The 19,535-nt window shown below is 41.9% G+C and overlaps 1 protein-coding gene across 1 annotated transcript in view; it reads right to left on the reverse strand.

The window, feature by feature from the left end:
- The window catches only part of gpc1a (glypican 1a), a 42,013-nt gene that overhangs the window by 8,153 nt on the left and 14,325 nt on the right, over window positions 1-19,535 (reverse strand). Inside the window, exons 2-4 of the mRNA XM_073476957.1 lie at window positions 5,045-5,203; window positions 2,191-2,408; window positions 1,771-1,944 (exon numbers count right to left, since the gene is read on the reverse strand). Of these exons, the coding sequence (XP_073333058.1) occupies window positions 1,771-1,944; window positions 2,191-2,408; window positions 5,045-5,203 (551 nt within the window). The remainder of the gene's footprint in view (window positions 1-1,770; window positions 1,945-2,190; window positions 2,409-5,044; window positions 5,204-19,535) is intronic.

Raw genomic sequence — 19,535 nt, forward strand, 5'->3', positions numbered from 1 at the left:
CAGCAGAGTATTTTGCAAAAATGATGAGCGGTGATGTAAAGTGCTAAATATGTGAGACCTGGAAAATAGGTTAAAACATGAGAAATCACTGCTGTGGTCCTTTTAAACTGCAGATTTGGGATGAGGCTAACAGTAAATCTAGCGTACTTACATAAGCCCTATTAGCGCAGGACTAGTAATACCAGGGGACCTCATGGGATTTAGAAGTGACCCCCATACATCAGTGTTGCGTGCGGCGCATTGGCACGGAATAAATAAAGTCTGTAGTTTACTTGAATTTACTGACATAATCTCCTGGATATGATGTCCAGGCTCTGTGTAACATCAATGTTTCAGAAGAGCTTCTGTTCTTCAGCAGCCACATTAATAATACAGTTCAGAGTTGTTCTGCCCACTTTGTGCATGTGTTACAGGCATAAACACACACACATACAGCTCAGTTACATTAAGTTACAGATGCTTGTGGCTGTACTTGAACATGACAACCTTTCCTTGCTTCCAACATTCTTTGTCGTCACTTTTAAATGTCCGTATAGTCGATCTGTTGACTGCTGTTCAACATATTTTGAGCTGGAATCATATTTCATTCGTAGGAAGTGCTTTAGTATTGGGACAACTTTTTACTTTCACTGTCTACGTTTAAAGGCTCGTATATTTTATGGGTTGGAGGGAAATTATCGATTATTTGCAGCAGGATTTTCTTATTTTCTCACTTTGTTGCTGCTCAGGACACTTTACCAACCCAAAATATCACTATTTGACGTCCTGGGAATGAGACTCAACAACCAGCTTTCTCTGTGGTGCCTTTACGAACAGTTTAGATAAATCCTACTCTTTCTTCCTTTATGTTTAATAGTCTTTGAATTATTGTAATATGATGTAAGGCTCAGTTAGCTTTGTACAGAATTGGCCAGTAGAAATGTCCCTCAGAGATACTTTTATACCACAACTATAGGCTGAATCAGAATTTACACATGTATCTGTACTTCTACGTGAGTAAAGAACGTGTGTACTTTTGCCTCCTCTGCTGACAACAGAAAACAGACTATTTATTTAAACATAAATAAAAACACGACTCAAAATCACAGATATGGTGAATTGCAGGAGACTAATGTTTTCACATGACCTCTGTGTTTGGCAAAATATAGTAGTTGATATGCTGTGAAATCTTTGGTTCACAAATTATCGACATGGCAGATTCACAAGGGAAAAATACCCTCCGCAGTTATTACAAAGTACTGCAGGTCCCCAGGTAATATTAGTCCCGTGTGAACAGAGCTTTATTGGGCGTAAATGAAGAAATAAGGATGTAGTTTCATCCTTTACAATCACATGGTGACATCAGACATCTGAGTGCTGGAGAAAAACTACATCATGACACCCATAATCTGACAACAGTGGTGTCATCCCTCCAAATGAGAGCTTTGTTCTGATGGCAGAGTGTGACTCTTCATTTTTGATGATCTTTGTGTTTTTCATTTTTAGGGCGGGGACATTAACTCTGACAGTTAGGGTGTGATGACTACACATCCATCATATCTGCTTTCCTTGGATTCAGCCCAGCCTAACACACACACACACACACACACACATGTTTTTCTCTCACTGAGACACAAACACTCTCTCAGTTTCTCTCACACTAGCTTATCCTGTCTCTCTCTGTCAGCCTCACTGTCTCTCTGTATGTCTCATGGACACAAACAAAAACGCACGCACACACACACACGCACACACACACACACACACACACACACACACACACACACTCACCTGTGAGACCTTCCTGACCACCTCTCCGCTGATTATCAGGCCCTGGACAAATGACCTGGCTGTGACAAAAGCCCGGATCACCTTCGCCTTCATGTCCCGAGGGACTTCTCCAAATGGCCGCAGCGTCTCCTGTTGCTTAGCAACACATTCGAGGTAGTCCTCTGACAGGGTGACCTGCAAGACAGGGTGGACAGAGGGAAGTGTAGCAGAGGTCTGTTGTTTTTAAGTATTTTGTGGCCAGTTTTGCCTTTATCAGACAGCATGTAGAATAGAATACAGAATAGAAACAGGTGCTGAAGAGAGGCTGTTCAGCTTCACTATCAGACTTGTTTTTATTCATAACGTTGCTCTTTTAATCATTCTGTGCACCAGACTGTGATTGAAAATGTGTCCTCTAGTTGAGCCTGTGTCTTCACTCACGTCTGTGGGGGTGGAGGTTTTAAAGGTGCGCTCCAGAAGGCGGGACCAGAACTCAGACAGGGTCTCGTCCAGGTTGACAGCGGAGCCCCGGTAGTACTGTTTCAGGTCGTTGTAGAGATCTCCGTAGAGACGAGTGTTCTGGGAGTACAGAGGGCCAAGAGGAGACAGCGCCTCCTGGAGGGAGCGCTCAGAACGACCGTGCAGCTCAGTGAAATAAGCTGAAGAGTTGACAAGAAGAGAAGGAGTTATACAACCCATATTGATATTTCTTGAATACGTGTCACATCATGTTCACATTACATGTTTATCAGAATCAGGTTTATGACCTGACTTTCATGTGGGGAGGTGGAGGATATGGTGGTGGCGCCACAGCTGGTTGGCTGCCGTGTGAGAGACCAGCAATCAAGACAGGATTTCAACATTTGTAAGCATGAAAAAAACACACGGACATTTTTGACAAGACGCAGAGACAATTTTCAGTCATGTTTTTTTGCGACATAACCAGGTATTTTGAGCCAAAACATGATCTTTTCCTAACTCTCACCAAGTGGCTTTTGTGCCTGAAGCTAACCAGACAAGCATTGTCACAACATCAAATTGAAAATTTAACCTAGTTTCAAGTTTCAACATATCAGTGGTTTGCAGAAACGTACATTGCCAACATTTATTCTGGTGAATGGGTTGAAATTTGATGACTTGAATAAGATAAGCTGAATGTTAACTGCAATATTTAAACACACCAGAAGGGAGGAAGAAGGAAGAACTCCACAACAAACTGAACACCAGCACAGTTTTGATTTAATGAAAAGCAAACAGTTGCCTGTTTACACATCCAGCAGACACAGTGAAACATAAGCATTTAATTGAAGTTGTGTTTTGGTCCACTTGATTCATCTGAGTCCCAGAGTTTTGCTCTGTTTTGGTCTCCACCAACTCCTGAGAGAAATACTGGCTTTTTAAAGGCTAAATTCTCAAATATGTTCACTAACTAGTCGCTAACTTTGTTTATGTGCCATTTCATGCTGGGCAGGTCATGTACAGAGGATTTATTAGAGCTTTGTTGTTAAAAGAAAAAACAAAAACAGCTGCTTGTTGCCTCTGTAATTGTTGCTAATAACAGCAGAGACTGAACCAAAACAATAAAGCTGAAAAACACTGTGAGTTTGACACTATAAGTGATCCCTTTCACATTACACATCGTCATTTGAGCCATTATTTTTTAGAAATACTGATTAGTGCAGATTTAAAGGTCCAGAGAGTAGGATTTAGGGGGATTTAGGGGCAGGAATGGAATATTGTATAATCATTATTTTGTTTTCATCAGTGTTTAATGACTTGAAACTTGAATTGTTGTGTTGTTGTTAACTTAGAATGAGCCTTTTATGTCTACAAATTCGCAGGCTCTCTTCCTCTGAGTACATCATGTTGCACCGCCATGTTTCTACGTTTGCCCAGAATGGACAAACACTGGCTCTAGAAAGGACATGTCCCTGTAGGGGAGGGTGAGGCGAGGGGTGTTTAGTTGGTTGCAATCTGCAAAACACTAGATGCCACTGAATCCTACACACTGAACCTTTACGTAATATTTAATTATGTAGATAAATATCCATTAAATACCAATTAAAATACTTTTGATGAATAATAGATTAGATTGCTCCTCAATCATATCAATGGACATGTATGAATGTAAATCTTTGTCATTATCTCACAAAAATGTCAAACTACCCTGACACTGAAATATGCATTTATTTGTTGTCAAGAAGACAAAAAAATAACAATTTATATTATCTTATATTATCAATAGTATATTTTTCCCAGTCAGGACATTTACTCTCATTACAGTCTAGCTGATTAGCACATATAATTTACATGTATTTAACATTTTTAAGGGTTTCTTTGAAATGTTCTCTGCAGCCAGATGGTTACAAAGTGACAGAGAGGTCAAACACAAAGAATAAGGGAGTGGGCTCCCTGTCTCTGCAGTATGCTGGTCTGGGCTTTTCCCTTGTGCTTCAAAAGCAGTGTACCAGTGCCAGGCTGCTCTAACCACAACCAGATGGGCGGCCACATTACTGCTACTGAGGTGGCCTGCTGCCTTGAGACTAATAATACTGTCCTCCTCCTCTTCCTCCTCCTCTGACTAGTCTTCCTCCTGCTTTTCTGTTTCTCTTCATTCTCTTTTATTTTATTTTTTATTTTGACTCACTTTCTCTTCTCACTACTAACGACACATTTCTTACTTGCTGTATCTTTCTGTCTCCCTTTTGTCAGCAGTGGCACGTCTCACTTTCTTTTCTTCCTCCCTCCATCCCTCTCTTCCTCTGATGTGCAGTGATCTGCAGACTCGGCTCCTCAGTGGGTCAACTGCTCATTAGCTGAACCAGCCACTGCCCCGGGGGACACCCCTCTGTGTGTGTGTGTTTGTGTGTGTGTGTGTGTGTGTGTGTGTTTTTGTGTGTGTGTGTGTGTGTGTGTGGGCGTGTGCGTGCCCCTTTGAGATTAGGGGATCGGCTTATCACGTTTCATTGTGTCTGGCTGACTCCGCTCTCATTATAACACCCAGTCAGGGGTCCCCTTGACGCACAGGACACAAACAACAAATCCTGCCTCTCTCTCTCTCTCTCTCTCACACACACACACACACACACACCATCACTACTGAAGGTGTAGCACTAAGCGCTAAGCACAGTCAGAGTTTGTTCTAAACACAAATTCACAAATACACACTACAATACAAATGTCACACTCCTGTGAGCCCGCTGCTGAAGCTTTGGTATCGAGCTGAGCCAGTAATGAGAGTCTATCCTGCGCACACACACACACATCCACACACACACACACACACAGGACTTACTGTCAAAGCTCCTGTAGAGACCGTTGAAGACAGCCTGCAGCGACCTGCCGGCCTCTCTGATCAGTCCCTCTGTCTCTCGGGCGCTCAGGCCAGCCAGGTTCTCCTCCATGGTGCTCGTACAACAGGTCGGACCCTGAGGACACATCCTCAGATGTTCACCTGGCAGAGTGGGGAGGACACAGAGCTAATCAGTTTAATTGTTTAATTCAATTAGCTAGATAATTTAATCACTGAACATGTCAGCTCTTTAACATGTACATTTACCAGCAAACTAGTCTCAATATCATACTTGAATAAGTGAAAGTTAAAGACAAAGAAACTGTAGATTAATGTCGACTTTTTTTACACACAGCAGTTCTGATGATTTGGAACAGATTCATGACTCATTTGCACTGTTGATACTCCGGCACAAGCTGTGTTTTCTCGCTCTCTCTTCTCTTTGAAAGCGAGCTGACACACACAAATCAGGGTTTCCACCAGTGTTTGTCAAGACCAGTGACTGTTTGTCTGTGAATAAATGCTACAAGTTGTGTCTTAACTGCAACCTACTGATTAAAGTGGAGGGGGTCTGCCACAGAGTTAGCGACAACTTCAACCCAGGATCATTTAAATTGGACTAGATGAGGATGGGTGAAATTTGGGACATGGGAGTTTGGGCTGGGCACGGTCACGAGATAGTTTTACAGCGATCAGTATTTAATGTTTAAATAGGCTATAAGTACTCATTTGAGTGACAAAAACTCTGACACCCCCTCCACCCACTTGACCAGGCCCAACAACTTTCCTTTAAAGGCCTGATCTAAAGAGAAAACAACTAAAGTTTAGAAAAAAGTGTGATGTTAAATGTTGTCCTTCTGTCATTTCGCTGTGTCGGTTTCTAAAACTCGTTTACTAAATCACAATTTGAATGCCATGTGTTTCTCCTCTGTGGTTCTGCTACTTCTGCTTCAGTAAGGGATGTGAGCCTCTCAGACCACAGCATGAATCATTCATTGTGCTCTCCAAATCCTTTTATATCTAGTTACCAGCCAGAAAAGCACTCTGTACAGTATACACCTGTACAGTACACCTCATTTATTTATAGAGGCCATTTTTGGCTTTTTGGCTGTTTGTCATGTCATGTTCTGTCACTGCATCTTTGTATGTCCATGGGATAGTATGTGGGTACACTGAGAGTCACTCATAACCAGATTGAAATTCATTGTTTTCATATTAAAAGCATTAAAAAAACCTTTATTTTGATTCTGCAATTAGAGCCTGTTTTTAACCTGCCCAGTGGTGGAAGAAGGACTGAGGTGTTTTACTGAAGCAAAAGTACCAATACCACATTATAAAAATACTCCATTACAAGTAAAAGTCATGCAAGAAGCATTAGAAGCACTACACCATTCAGCAGATTTGTTATTCATATATTATTAGAATATTATTGGTGCAATAGATGCAATAACATGTAAGAGCCATTTTATTATTGCAAAGGTGGAGCTTTTTCTGACAACTTTTTATACTGTTGGGTGGTATTTCTATAGCAATGCATCATATTTTATAAATTTACCTTTAAAGTTATGTTCTTAATATGAAATATAACCAGAGAATGTAGCTCTGAAATAAATGTAGCAGTAAAAAGTTCATTATTTCCCTCTGAAATATAGTGGAGTCGAGGTATAAGGTACCATGAAATCTATCTAGTCATGTAAAGTGCAAGTGCATCAAATATGCCTTACAGCCCTCTCTTTCCGACTATCAAAATAATGGCAAAAATTCCCAAAACTACCTCGAGGCCACAAGGGCAACACATAAACTGCAGTAATAAATGTTGAGAATAATAAAATGTGTTTTTATTGACTCTTCCTTCCCTCCAGCCAACAACTAAAACCTGAACATGACACGCCCAACCTAAACCTGACTTTTTCTATCCTAATGGGGGTAATCCCATGAGGGAGAGTAAAAACAGAGATATTTTTCACACACACACACACACACACACACATATATAGACATACTTGTACACGAACCCATTGACATGCTTGCCAGACAACCTAGAAAGCAGTCTGCAGCATCAGTCTCTTGACAGCCTGGATGTGTGTGTGTGTGTGTGTGTGTGTGTGTGTGTGTGTATGCGTGCGTGCGTGCGTGCGTGTGTGTGTGTGTGCCCACGTCTGGAAGGGTTAAGGGTGAGCATGTACCCTACAGCTGTGTGCATCACTGCTCTCTTTTTTTCTTAACAGGTCCTGGGTTGGTGCGCCTACGTGGGTGAATGCATTTTGTTTTGTGTGTGTGTGAGCGTGTGTGTGTGTGTGTGTGCGCGCATGTGTGTGTGGGTTGGGGGGCAGAATTTGTCCACGAGGGTAAGTGGAGCAGAAGAGGAGACGCCTTCATCATCACTGCACCATGAATGTTTCATTGGCACTGGCTGGTATGTGCGTGTGTGTGTGTGTGGTTGCATGTATGTGTGAGAGACGCGGAGAGACCGGCAACCATAGCAAAGGTAACTGCATCTTATGCACCACCTTACTTCTTCTCACACATCCCTATTTGACACATTTTTAGACTTTTTTTTGTTTTGCTTTATTTGAAACACAAGAGAGAACAAGGAAAAGCGGAAAACCAGTCTGGAGTTGGAGTTGAACCCTAACACACACACACACACACACACACACACACTCCACAGATCAACCAGGACACTCATTAAACATTCTCGTTTCTTCAGTGGTCCTCGAGTGTCGAGCGCAGGTCAGTCACACCATCCATCAAAATCACTTCCCTTCTAATCACACCTGAGGGTTTTTTCACTAAGCTGGGAGTCTCATCATTTAAAGTTGGAAGATTTTGAAGATGTAATTGCATCCTCACACTCGAGCTGTGAATCTTCACACGACTCCCACAATCCTGTCAATCTAGTTTCCAAAAAAAAAAATCCTGGATCCACAGCTAAAGTTAATGGGGTCTATTCTGGTCTGAGACCCATCCTCCTTCCAAGTTTCGTGAAAATCATTTCAGTACTTTCTTTATAATCCTGCTGACAAACCAACAAACCAACCAATAAACGGACACGGGTGAAAGCCTAACCTCCTTGGCTCCCAGTTGGTAATCCAGCCTTAGTGCTACATCAGCCCTACTGTAGATGTCGACCGCTGAAAATGCCTCCCCAGTGGCTCGAGGTTTGGACACTTTTTCCACAAATAAATCAAAAAATGGCCTGAGTAATGGCACAGCATCATCATAGATTATACGTCAGATTCCAGCTTGACGTAAAATCAACACCTCTGACACGTTCTCCTCAAAAATTGAACATTATAAGAGAGGAGGAGTGTGAGGAGGTGTGACACAAAGACGTCAATCAATGCCAGTGTCAACATTTTTCTAAAAACGTCTTCGAGTTGGGCAGAGCGAGGACAGATTCCTCTGCTGGGGTTTAAAACCACACCATCAGTGTCACACATGTGGTCCGGAGACAGCAGACACCATCTTTGGCTGCTCATTGCGCTGCAGCTAATGTTAGCATGTTGTTGTTGGTTTGCTTGCCAACCTAGACGACACAGGGCGTTTACCACAGACACATATGCTTTACTGCATTCCTGGGTTGCTGGGTAATGGAAGCAGCTGGCATCCTGCTATAAAACCTTAATTTACTTGAAAAGACAGAACTGAGCACAGCAGTGACACACCAACACATGTACAAAAAAGCAAGCTTGCAAACATGCTAATACATGCAGACGGATGCATTACAGCAGTCGGAAACAACCATAATGAGTGCCTTGCTCAAGGGTTTCCGGATGAGGAGAGGAGAGGAGAGGAGAGGAGAGGAGAGGAGAGGAGAGGAGAGGAGAGGAGAGGAGAGGAGAGGAGAGGAGAGGAGAGGAATACAATCAGTTTAGGTGATTTAGTTGTTCACGCTGTTTTTGCCCTCAAGCTCCAGCATATATTTAGTGAAGTCCACACCCTGAGGGGCACACACAGGTTCGTACTACACTTGTGGGGACCCTCATTGACTCAATACATCTCCTGGTGCCTCGGGCCCTTCAGAGGAGAAGAGTAGGATGCTAAGAGCATTGCAATAGAGAGTGAGTGAGACACAGAGGGACAGGAGCTGTGACCAACTGCAATGAAAAAAGAAGCAGACAGGAATATAAACTGGTTTTACAGGGTTTCAGTTACTTATTTCTTGTCTGCTGCAGTTTGAAAGTTTGAATATTTTCTTCTTATTCCACTCAAAAGCTCTACTTGTCAAAATATGATCCCTCAAAATAATCTCTCGCAGCCAGAGGATGCTTAAAACAAACCTGCTCATACAAAAGTGTGGAAGCATTAGGCGTACATTTTTATAGCAGCTCAGAAAACACCAGAGGGTGTTGAGGGTTTGTTTTTATTTCAAACTTCTGGCTTCTTAATTTGATATGAAAATATGCAAACAAGATGAAAAAAAATAAACTGTGATACTGAATTGTTGTGTTTATTCTTCAAAACTTGTTCTTAACCTTGTGATGCTAGCTATGTTTCCATGGACAACATTTCATCATTCCGATTGAAGATTCTCTTCACCTGGATTTGGTTTCATAGGGCCTGATGTTTACACGCAACAACAAATATAATCAGAACAGCTGTGTGACATGCACGAAAGTGATGATACGTCATGAATTCCTCCTCCTCGTTGGATATTTTATCTTTTTTCGCACATGTTTGATCAGCTCCCTGTCAAGAAAATGGATATCTATCGTCGTCTATGTTAAGTTCTCTAAGAGTTTAACTAATAAAAAACTCTCCACAGTTGACCAGTTCACCTCAGAAGCTGCCATCTTTGGTAAGTGAGGAAACATACATCACTACACATTTACATGAAGAATGTGGGCGTGTGTAGGAAGAACCCGGGAGGAAAATAATCAGGCGATATCTTTTACATGGGACAGTTTTGAGTTTGATTGGTTTATGACAAGGTTTAGACTATCCCTCTGCGTTACGTGTTTATATGGAACATTTTTATTCTGTTTGGGCTTTTAAACCTATTATAATTGGATTTTATGGCTCCATGTAAATGCAGCTACTGACTGGGAGCCAAGTTTCCCATCTGGGAGGAAGACTCAATGAGTCGTTCAAATACAGATAATGACGCACACTTTTGGAAAGTTTCCCCCGGAAGGCATTTATGGTATTGCACTTTGTTGTACACATGAAAGGTGTCAGACAGGAGAGCTGGCGAGAGGATGTCAAATCCATATGATTTTATCACCTTTACACACCTGGCTGAATGAAAGTGCTTGTTTTGTTCGTTTTGCAAAATTACAAAATCAGGTTTCACTTGATGGGAGAGTTTTGAATGACACAAACTTAGGGGAAGCAGAAAGAAACAATGACTTCACCCTACACTTAAAATAATTCTAATTCCTAAACCAAGTTTTAACCTTCAAAAAAAGCAAGAACACAACACACACACACTCACACACAGCTACAGTATAAATATGCAGAGCATTAGTTTCTGCCCAGTGGTGATAAGAGAAACGAAGAAGTGAAAAGAAGAAGTGTGATCATTTGGGTCTGTTTTGCAAGTATGACTTTCATTTCATTTCTACACTTTCAAGTGACCTGTTGTGAAAATAAAAACGCAATGGCAGCAGAGGAAAACGGCGCAATGACAGCTGAATTCAATACAACCCTGCGGTATGACTGTCCATGAGCTGCCTCTGCTCATATCTTTCAGCTAAATGAGTGAAACATGGACCACAGAGAATATCTCTTCCTGAATATGACGAGTTCAGATGCTAAAATCGGCAGTGAAGGTGTGAAGACCTTTAACTGCTTCCTAGAGAGACCTGATCAGCAGAAAATGATTCCCTGCAGCTCTGTAAACAACGGTGAAACTTGAGAGTGTGCAGCTACAAAAGAGTCAGTCTCACCTGATATAAACTGACGCTACTGGCAGTAAAAACATGTTGACAATAAAACGTGACATAAAGTCACATAAAGAAACTCTCGTACGGTCATTGCCCTGGCTCTGCTTACTCATGTCCAGTAACAGTTTGCTTCACATCGGCATAATCATCATCACAATCAACCCTGAGTGCTCCTTAGATCAATCAGCCTTCTGTTTTCAGCCGCTGCTCACCCACTTTTCTTACATTTTCCCAGCAGCTCAGGGACTCAAACCATCAACCTTATGGCCTCAATCCAGTTTGTGCAGACTCTGAGTCAAGGTTGTATTAAAGGCAATATCAATTTAAACTCAGATTATGAGGAATCCTTAATTCACCTCGTTAGACTGGAATCCTGATGAGGTAAATTCTGTAGTATTGATTATGTGAAAACATCTGATGAAATATTAATGTGAATAAATTCATTTAATGGTCGACGTTGTGCCAGGCAGAGATCACAGTTTCCCACAGCCCTCCTGGAGATCCGAGCTGCATTGGACAAACTGCAGACCTGCGTCTGCTGCGGGTTATTTTGCACTTAATCATTAGTGAATGCATTTAATTTGAAACTTGTTTTTGGTTTTGCCTGCAGACGTATAACAGCTTGCACTTGTCGCCATGGCGACCACATCAAGACAACATCGCTCAGCCATTCATTTCCTTTTCCCATCAAAGGCATCTGGCTCTCACTTTCTTCCCTCTGTCACGCCCTCCTGCTCCGTCTCCCTTTTTTCCCTGCATTCCATGTGGCAGCCCCGACATACCTGAGCCCGTCTCAACAAGTCAGAGCCGACGACAGCACGTGTGCCAGGTGGGTGAACAGGTATCCTGCCCCGCACTGCAGGCTGACAGCTGGCAGTGATGGACTGTAACTAAGTACATTACTCTAGTCCTGAACCTAAGTACAATTCAGATCCAGGCGGATCATTGGCCATCCCATACTATACAATATAAACACGAGTCCAAGGAAGAGCAGGGAGTAGACAAGTCGCCCTGACTGTGGTGGCATCTCCCAAAGTATCCACAAGTTTGAATGCAAGCTGTCCTGAGAAGTGAACAGTTTTCTGCTCTCACCTTTACTTTCTGTGGAACGTTACTGTTGACAGCGACGTCTTGGAAATCGGGAGGACCTGCGCCGTCCTCAGCTGCTCCAACAGTAGTGACAAACTTCATCTTTTCATAAATATCACATGAATTGTTGAGTAATGGCCAAAATGTCTTGTGTAAGGTCACATTGACTTTAACCTTTGTCCTTTGACTCGTTCTTTTGATACTTTTATTGCCAGTAAATGACTTGTGGTACTTTCACTGAAGTACTATTCCTATGGATGACTTTCACTTTTACCAAAGTCATACTTAGACAACATCTTTGCCGTTACTAAAGTCTCACTTTTGGGTACTTTTTGCAACACTTACAGCTAGCCAGGCAGCAAACAGCTGAAAACCACTCAGTCACAGGAGGTGGGGCAGTACAGACACTTCAGAGGTGTAGGCTTGCTGTCTGTTGTCAGGCAGAGCCATCTATAATCTATAACTCAAATTAGACTTCCATCAGGACAGCTTCGGGAACACCCAGATTTAATCAAAGACAGCACGTTGTTGATACAGTATTTCATTTAAACACTTGACAGCGGCTGCCTGTTTATCTCTGTTTGACACTAAAAATTAATTAATTTTCTCTTTTTTAGTGTTATGATGCCATGCTGCTGGCTTGTGCGTCAGACACGTGGATATTTATTAGTTTGGCTCCTGGCTACAGACGGATAATTGGTATTTCCCCTCTGGTAAAATGCATTTTTAATGTTCATGGGAAGATATTTTCGCTCACAAGTTGTTTATTTCTGCTACATGACACGGCAAGCTGATGATACTGGTTTTGATCCAGCATTTACTTACGACTGGAATTTGTTTTTGCACATTTTCCCAAGAGAAAGTGAGATGAGCTATCAGTTGTGGCACCCAAATGTGGTTAATTTGAGCTGGTATGATCTGATCTTAAACTAACTCTGAGGAACTGCTCTTTTTAAATTAAAGACCTAATCAGATAAGATTATTTCCACTTATATGCCATTACTGTTTCAGTACCCTCTGTATATTTCATTCACTATTTACCTGTCTTCTGTTAAAAGAAGCGCTTCGATACGAACAGATTTCCACAAATCTTGGATGGAGGATGGGTCTCAGACCTGAATAGACCCCATCAACTTTTGGTCTGGATCCAGATAAAGGGACAGATCCAGATCCATCTATGAACTACTAGCTAGTGTGTTTTTCAACATTTTCCTAATTTCTCAGGGAAAAAATGGATGCATCTTGATTTAAAAAATTAAGCATACTTAGGTGGATGGTATCTTTAAGTACAATTTGATGCAGATCCACATACAAATCTGGATCTAGCAGATTCAAACATGTTTTTTATTCGGTGTTGGATTCAGCTCAACTGAACTAAAGGGCATTCTAGTTCTATGACTAACTTTAAAAGCTTTGACTTGCAGTTTTGGTTCGAAGTGGTTTGCCAACTTTATGCCCCCAAGTCACACCTGTATTCATATTCATGAAAAGAAGCCTCTTTAACACGTGTTATCTAATCACTCTGTACACGTTTATTTTTGGTTCTCAGGAAGGTTTTTAAAAGGACTTTTTAGGGTATAGAATTTGGCTCTGTATGGGGAGATGAATGTGTACATAGTAACACAAAGTAAATTAAAAACTCATTCATTATTTGTTGTATAGTTGTATATTACAATTATAATCTATGGTTGTACCTGGACTTCCCTCCTCTGTTGCTCTTCCTGAGGTTTGTTCCTCTTTTCCCCTGTGACTTTGTTTAGTTTGTCCTTATCTGATGTGACGGCCTTCGGACAGAGTGTGTGTTACACTGTACATATTCTAAAGCCCATTAGGTAAAGCATGATTTGTGATTCTGGGCTTCATATTTAAATTGACTTATCTGTTTACGTTGGTTGAGTGCAATGCATTCAGTTTCATCACTTAGTTGAATCATAAACCACTTTATGTACAATATAACAATACATGGAATCTGAGTAAGAGTAACACACACATGCACACACACACACAAACACACACATATAGACACCTCCCCCCGTGGCCTTGATTAGGTGGATCAGGGTCACCAGACGTACAATTAAGAAGATCAGGTCACTGTATTTCATAACATACACACACACACACACTAAACACACACACACCAGTTACTACAATTATAAGCTTTTAGGCATCTACACAAACACACACACACATTCGCACACACATGCATGTACACACACACACACGCACACAGAGGTATGGAGGCATTTAATGTTACTTCCACAGACATAATACCCCGAGGCTCTAGGTTACACTAAATGGAATTTACACACAAGATAATCTTTTATCTTTCCAACACACACACACACACACACACACACACACACACACACACACACACACACACCATCAGATTACTTCACAGATGCCACCACTTTTAATATGTGCTATAAAGATACTGACACATGCAAGGAGAAGCTCAGTTTTGCAGTCACTGCTGCTAAACCAAATGAACATCCTAACTAATCCCTGATGTTTTGAGTCAAGACAAAGAAAAAACCCCAAACAGGCCGACTGTGCAATTATAACTTTAATCATAATTAAGTATCTACATGGCTGAACTTTGCCGATGTGGTTAAAAGTTGTTTTGGCTGCACTTTAGTTAATTGTAAGTAATTACAGACGATTTCTGTACCATGAAAAAAATAAAACAAGATCAGTTTTGTTTTTACTTGAGAAAGTCTGGCGATGTTTCCAATATCTGAGATTGTTGAGGCATCTAGCAGGTTAAATGAGACGTGTAAATCCAATTACACTCACAGCCACTGCAGAAGCTCCATCACACATCTAACCTGCACCGACGCTGCAGACTAATCTTTCTCAGAGCCCGGGCACTACACGGCGGAGCTGAATCAGCACACTGTAAAGCATAACTGAAGTCTCTCAAATGACTAGTTTCCAGATGTTGGACCGTTTCTCAACCTGCTTTAGCTGCTGACAAAGGAAAAATTGGAGTTTGACAAACAGCTCTACTGTTTGGGTGGAGCGTCACTGTCCATTTAAAAGAGTGAAACAATTACTCTGAAAACCTGTAGCTGTTTAAGTCCTTAATAATCACCTACTCTGCATTTTTAAAAGATAATTTCACTGTATTACTACATGAGTCATACTTTAATTATTTTGGCAATCATTTATACATGAAACACAAACAATGTGTTCTTCAAGTTAATTGCATTGATGTGGAAACGTGGCAACAACATGAGTCAGATCAGGCAAGAAAGCAGGACTGGGCGATATTTCTTCACAATACAACACGAAAACGACAAATACATCTCGATATTTCGATAGGCACAGTGGAGCTTTGGGCTAAAGACATACTAACTAGTTTGTTTACAATGCTAACATGCTAACTGATGATGGTGCTCGATGAAAAGGGGATTACAGTATAGGAGTCTGCTTTTTGAAAAAGGGGGAAACACACTGGTTTGTAATGAAGAATTTAAAACTCACTCGTCACTCATGCTGATCGGAGCAAGTGAGTGACGGTGATAGTTTCCGCTCCACGCACACAAAGCTTTTTGTTCTCCCTCGCTTAAAGAAGCTACATTCGCTCAAATCGCTCACAAAATCCACTACAAAAACTACAAAAAAAAAAAAAGACAAAATCTCTGTTGTATTTGAATTTTAGCCTCAACTGTAGTCTGGCATCCAAAGTATCTGAGCAGCCAAAACCACATATTCCAAGCAGAAATGGTTTATTTCAACGGCGGGAATGCCCGTGATTCATGGGGTGAGCGGTACCGGAGTGAAATTGGAGCGGGAGATAAGGTGACCCATTGATATATGATTTGATTGACAGTTGGCACAATAAGCCATCCCACATTTATATCAGTCTATCAGGCATTTAATTCAAACCAAAAATGTCAAGACACGAGGAAAAGTCAGGGGATCACCAAAGTCAATAGGAATCCTCCTGTGGGGGTCACGAATGTCTGAACAAGATCTCCTGGCAATCCATCCAATAGTTGTGGAGATATTACAGTCTTGACGAACACTGGGGGATCAACTGACAGACATCAGACAGCTTTTTTGATAAAATTACTTTTGACTTATAATGGAATGAGTGCTGATAACTACCATTAACATTGCACAAGTTCAGTGTCACTCAACATCACATATGATGGAATCTAACTAGACAGACTCACAGACCACCACCATTTTTCCCCTGAATATCTCATCGTCCTCTTGTCCATTCTGCTTCCCTTTCAATCCTTCTCCTCAAATCACTTTCTACCACTTCTTCTTCCTCCCTTCCATTTCCCCCAATGTCACTGCCTCATTCCTTTCATCCACACATCCCTCCTTTTCTTCTTTGTCCCCTCTCTCTCCTGCTGAGATGAAAGTTTGAAGTGACCTCGCACTGTCTGTCCCATGAATCTGACCTCTGACCCTTGAGGCCGTAATGAACAGACACATACACACAGTACTCTGCACACACATGTAGAGCCAAAATTACGACAACATTACGTATAAAACGTAAAATCAGTGTTGGAGGACATAGGTAGCAGCCTGACGCACACTCACACGCCCTCAGTCTGCCCCGGCGCTGCCATCACACACCACATCAAAGCGGCTTACCCTGAGCAGTAAAAGTGGCGCAGTGGTTTGAATTTATTCCCTTCAGTCAGACCTTTATTCGCTGCTTCCCTTTCTTAATGAGCGTCTTACAATAACCCTGTCACTTACTGCGGCAAATTACTGCTAGCTAAATGAGGGGCTGCTGGTGCGTCTGCGTGCATGAACGTGTGTGTGCGTGTGTGTGTTTCCACCTAACACTCTCTTCACCATTTAAGGGCACCTGTATGTGATTTAACGTTCCACATGGCCTTCCTCCCAAAGTACACTTTTACCTTTTTACTATCCACCGAAAAGCGAAGGGGGGGGAGGGCACGAGGCTGTAACGATGAAAGAGGAGAGAGATGGAGGGATGAGAAGGCAATAAATGTAAATGAAAGAAGAGGGAGAGGTGACGAAGGGGAAAGAGGAAAGAAAAATCATCGACAGAAGCAGGAGCAGCGAGAGGGAAGAAATGGAGTAGATTATAAAGCTGTAATCTACCTCTTAGTGTCTAATAAATCTGTGACTTTTATCATTTCTGTGTGGTTTTGTGATTTAAAGTCTTTCTACTATTATTTTGCTGGTGCATTCACAGTTTCTGCATAATGACTACATAATAGACTGACACAAAAATGACTTCCACCGCAGTTTTGTGACAGATCATCACAATTTTCCTACAGCAAGCAGAGCTCTGCAAAGCTCTGGTCAACACGCAAATCAATGAGGCTGCTTGTCTTGCCTCTTATATCAATATTTGCCATATTTGCATTTACACACAAGCAAAGGAGTGGTGCAAAATCATCTTGTCACTGCAGATTGCACTCAGAGTAAAGGTGAGCGGAGTAGTCGATTAATCAATTAGCCGATCAAGTGCCATTCGAGCAAAAATGGCAACGTTCCACAACAAGCATCTCCTGGTTCCAACTTCTTCAATGTGAGTGTTTGCTGCTTATTCATCTGATGTGATCATGAACTTAATAGTTATATTCTAAATTAGTTAGTATCGCCAATGTGTGGTGGGCTCTGCCAAATGGCGGATGAACTACACTCATAACTGTGCCTGAACGCCTCCTGTGTAGACACTGACTGAAGCTGCTGCTCTGCTGACGCTGATGTGTTAACGTGTAGACGTTTTGTTGGGCTTTAGAAAAACGGAATGGATTTTTTTAACCTAATTATTAATCTATTAGTTGAGAAGATAATTGTCAGTTGAATCGATAATGAAAATAATCATCAGCTGCAGCCTTAATTCAACCAGAAGAGTCTGCAGCAGCTCTGAGAGGCTGGGTTACAGCTAAAAGCAAGCATCAGCATGCTAACACGCTCACAATGAAACAGGGGAACGTGAACGTAGGTAATAAATTTGATGACAATCTGTGTGATGGTTTTTGAGATATTTCAGTCTGAACCAAACTGGTCGAATCGTTGTCAAAAAGTCAAATTATTTCAGACCGTGTAGCACTTTACATTTGTAGGGGCCACCGCTTAAATTCCTCTATTTTGCTCATTCTTTATATAACACATGAAACATGGCCATTACATATGAAATGCTGTATTTAAATTCCCAATTTGGGCGTGGGCGTTTTATTAGCAAAAACAAACAGGCAACACTGAGGAGGGAAAGAATGTGAGGTTTCAAAGAAGCAGAGAGACGTAGAGGGAGTTGTAGGCAAACAGTGTTTTGGGTGAACCCTTCTTTATTTTATACTATTACCCGAACCAAAAATACCCCACCACCCCACAGTCCAGCCCTGTCTGCTGCCCAGCGAGTGTGTATGTGCGTGCGTGTTCACATGGCACCAACTACGCCGTATAATACCATAATTCTATGTCATTTCTGGGAGCAGTTAAAGGCTCTTGAACTAACTACTACTTTTACTCCCTTTCACTCAGTTGGTAAAAAAAGCACAACACGTGCCAACTGGTGTGTGCCACGCTGAGGAGAGCCGCTGCCTGACTGTGCACATTTGTGTGTGGATAATTCTGATGAGGGTAAAGGTCAGGACGGCTTCTAAGACTGTTGGGATCAGCCCTTATTACAGTTGACTGTAAACAGATTGTGTCACCCTGTGACAAATCTAAAGGAGATTTAAGTGTTCTGAGGAGTAACAAGAGTTTTAACATGTTGAATGAGAGCGAGGCTCGAACAGATGGAAAAAAACACGGTATAAATCAGTGAGAGTGTGTGTTATTCCCTCAGTGGTGAGGTTAGTGCGTTCACTCTTTGAGCTCAGATCTTCCAGCACATAGATTAACAGGACAGGATTAGCATGAGATTAGACATCAGCCCCTAATCCAACTGTACAGTGTCAGTGGTGGTAGTGGGGGTGATGGGAAGGTGACAAACGAGAGGTGGAATGTATGAATGTGTGTGTGTGTGTGTGTGTGTGTGTGTGTGTCTGTGTGTGTGTGTGTGTGTGTGTGTGTGTGTGTGTGTGTGTGTGTGTGTGTGTGTGTGTGTGTGTGTTGGTGCGTGTGTGTGTGTGTGTGTGTGTGTGTGTGTGTGTGTGTGTGTGTGTGTGTGTGTGTGTGTGTGTGTTTGTAGGGGGGTTAAAAGGGGCACATCAGAGGCAGATTCTCCCTCAGTGCTCTTTCTCAGCAGGGAGCATCAAATCCCCGCTGATGGGGGAACATTAGGTCACAGCCCGAGGTTGGCTGTTTCCAGGTCAAATCTTCAGTGTCAGATCAAGTCCAGAAACTGAATGAATGTGGCAACGAGTGCCTGACAGATCTGCAGGGAGAACAGCTGCATGGTTTTTTGTTTTTTTGGGCTGAAGCATCAACGGAGCTGGAAGACTAAAGCAATGGCAGCCTTCTGAACAGACACATGTACAATATGATATTATTGCATATTAATTTTTTTTCCCCGAGTGTTCCACCTATTCCCACCTTCCTGTGCTGTGACTGGCCAGTACCATTCAGCT

Source organism: Pagrus major, chromosome 11 (assembly GCF_040436345.1).
Source record: "Pagrus major chromosome 11, Pma_NU_1.0".
In the NCBI taxonomy this organism is placed as follows: domain Eukaryota; kingdom Metazoa; phylum Chordata; class Actinopteri; order Spariformes; family Sparidae; genus Pagrus; species Pagrus major.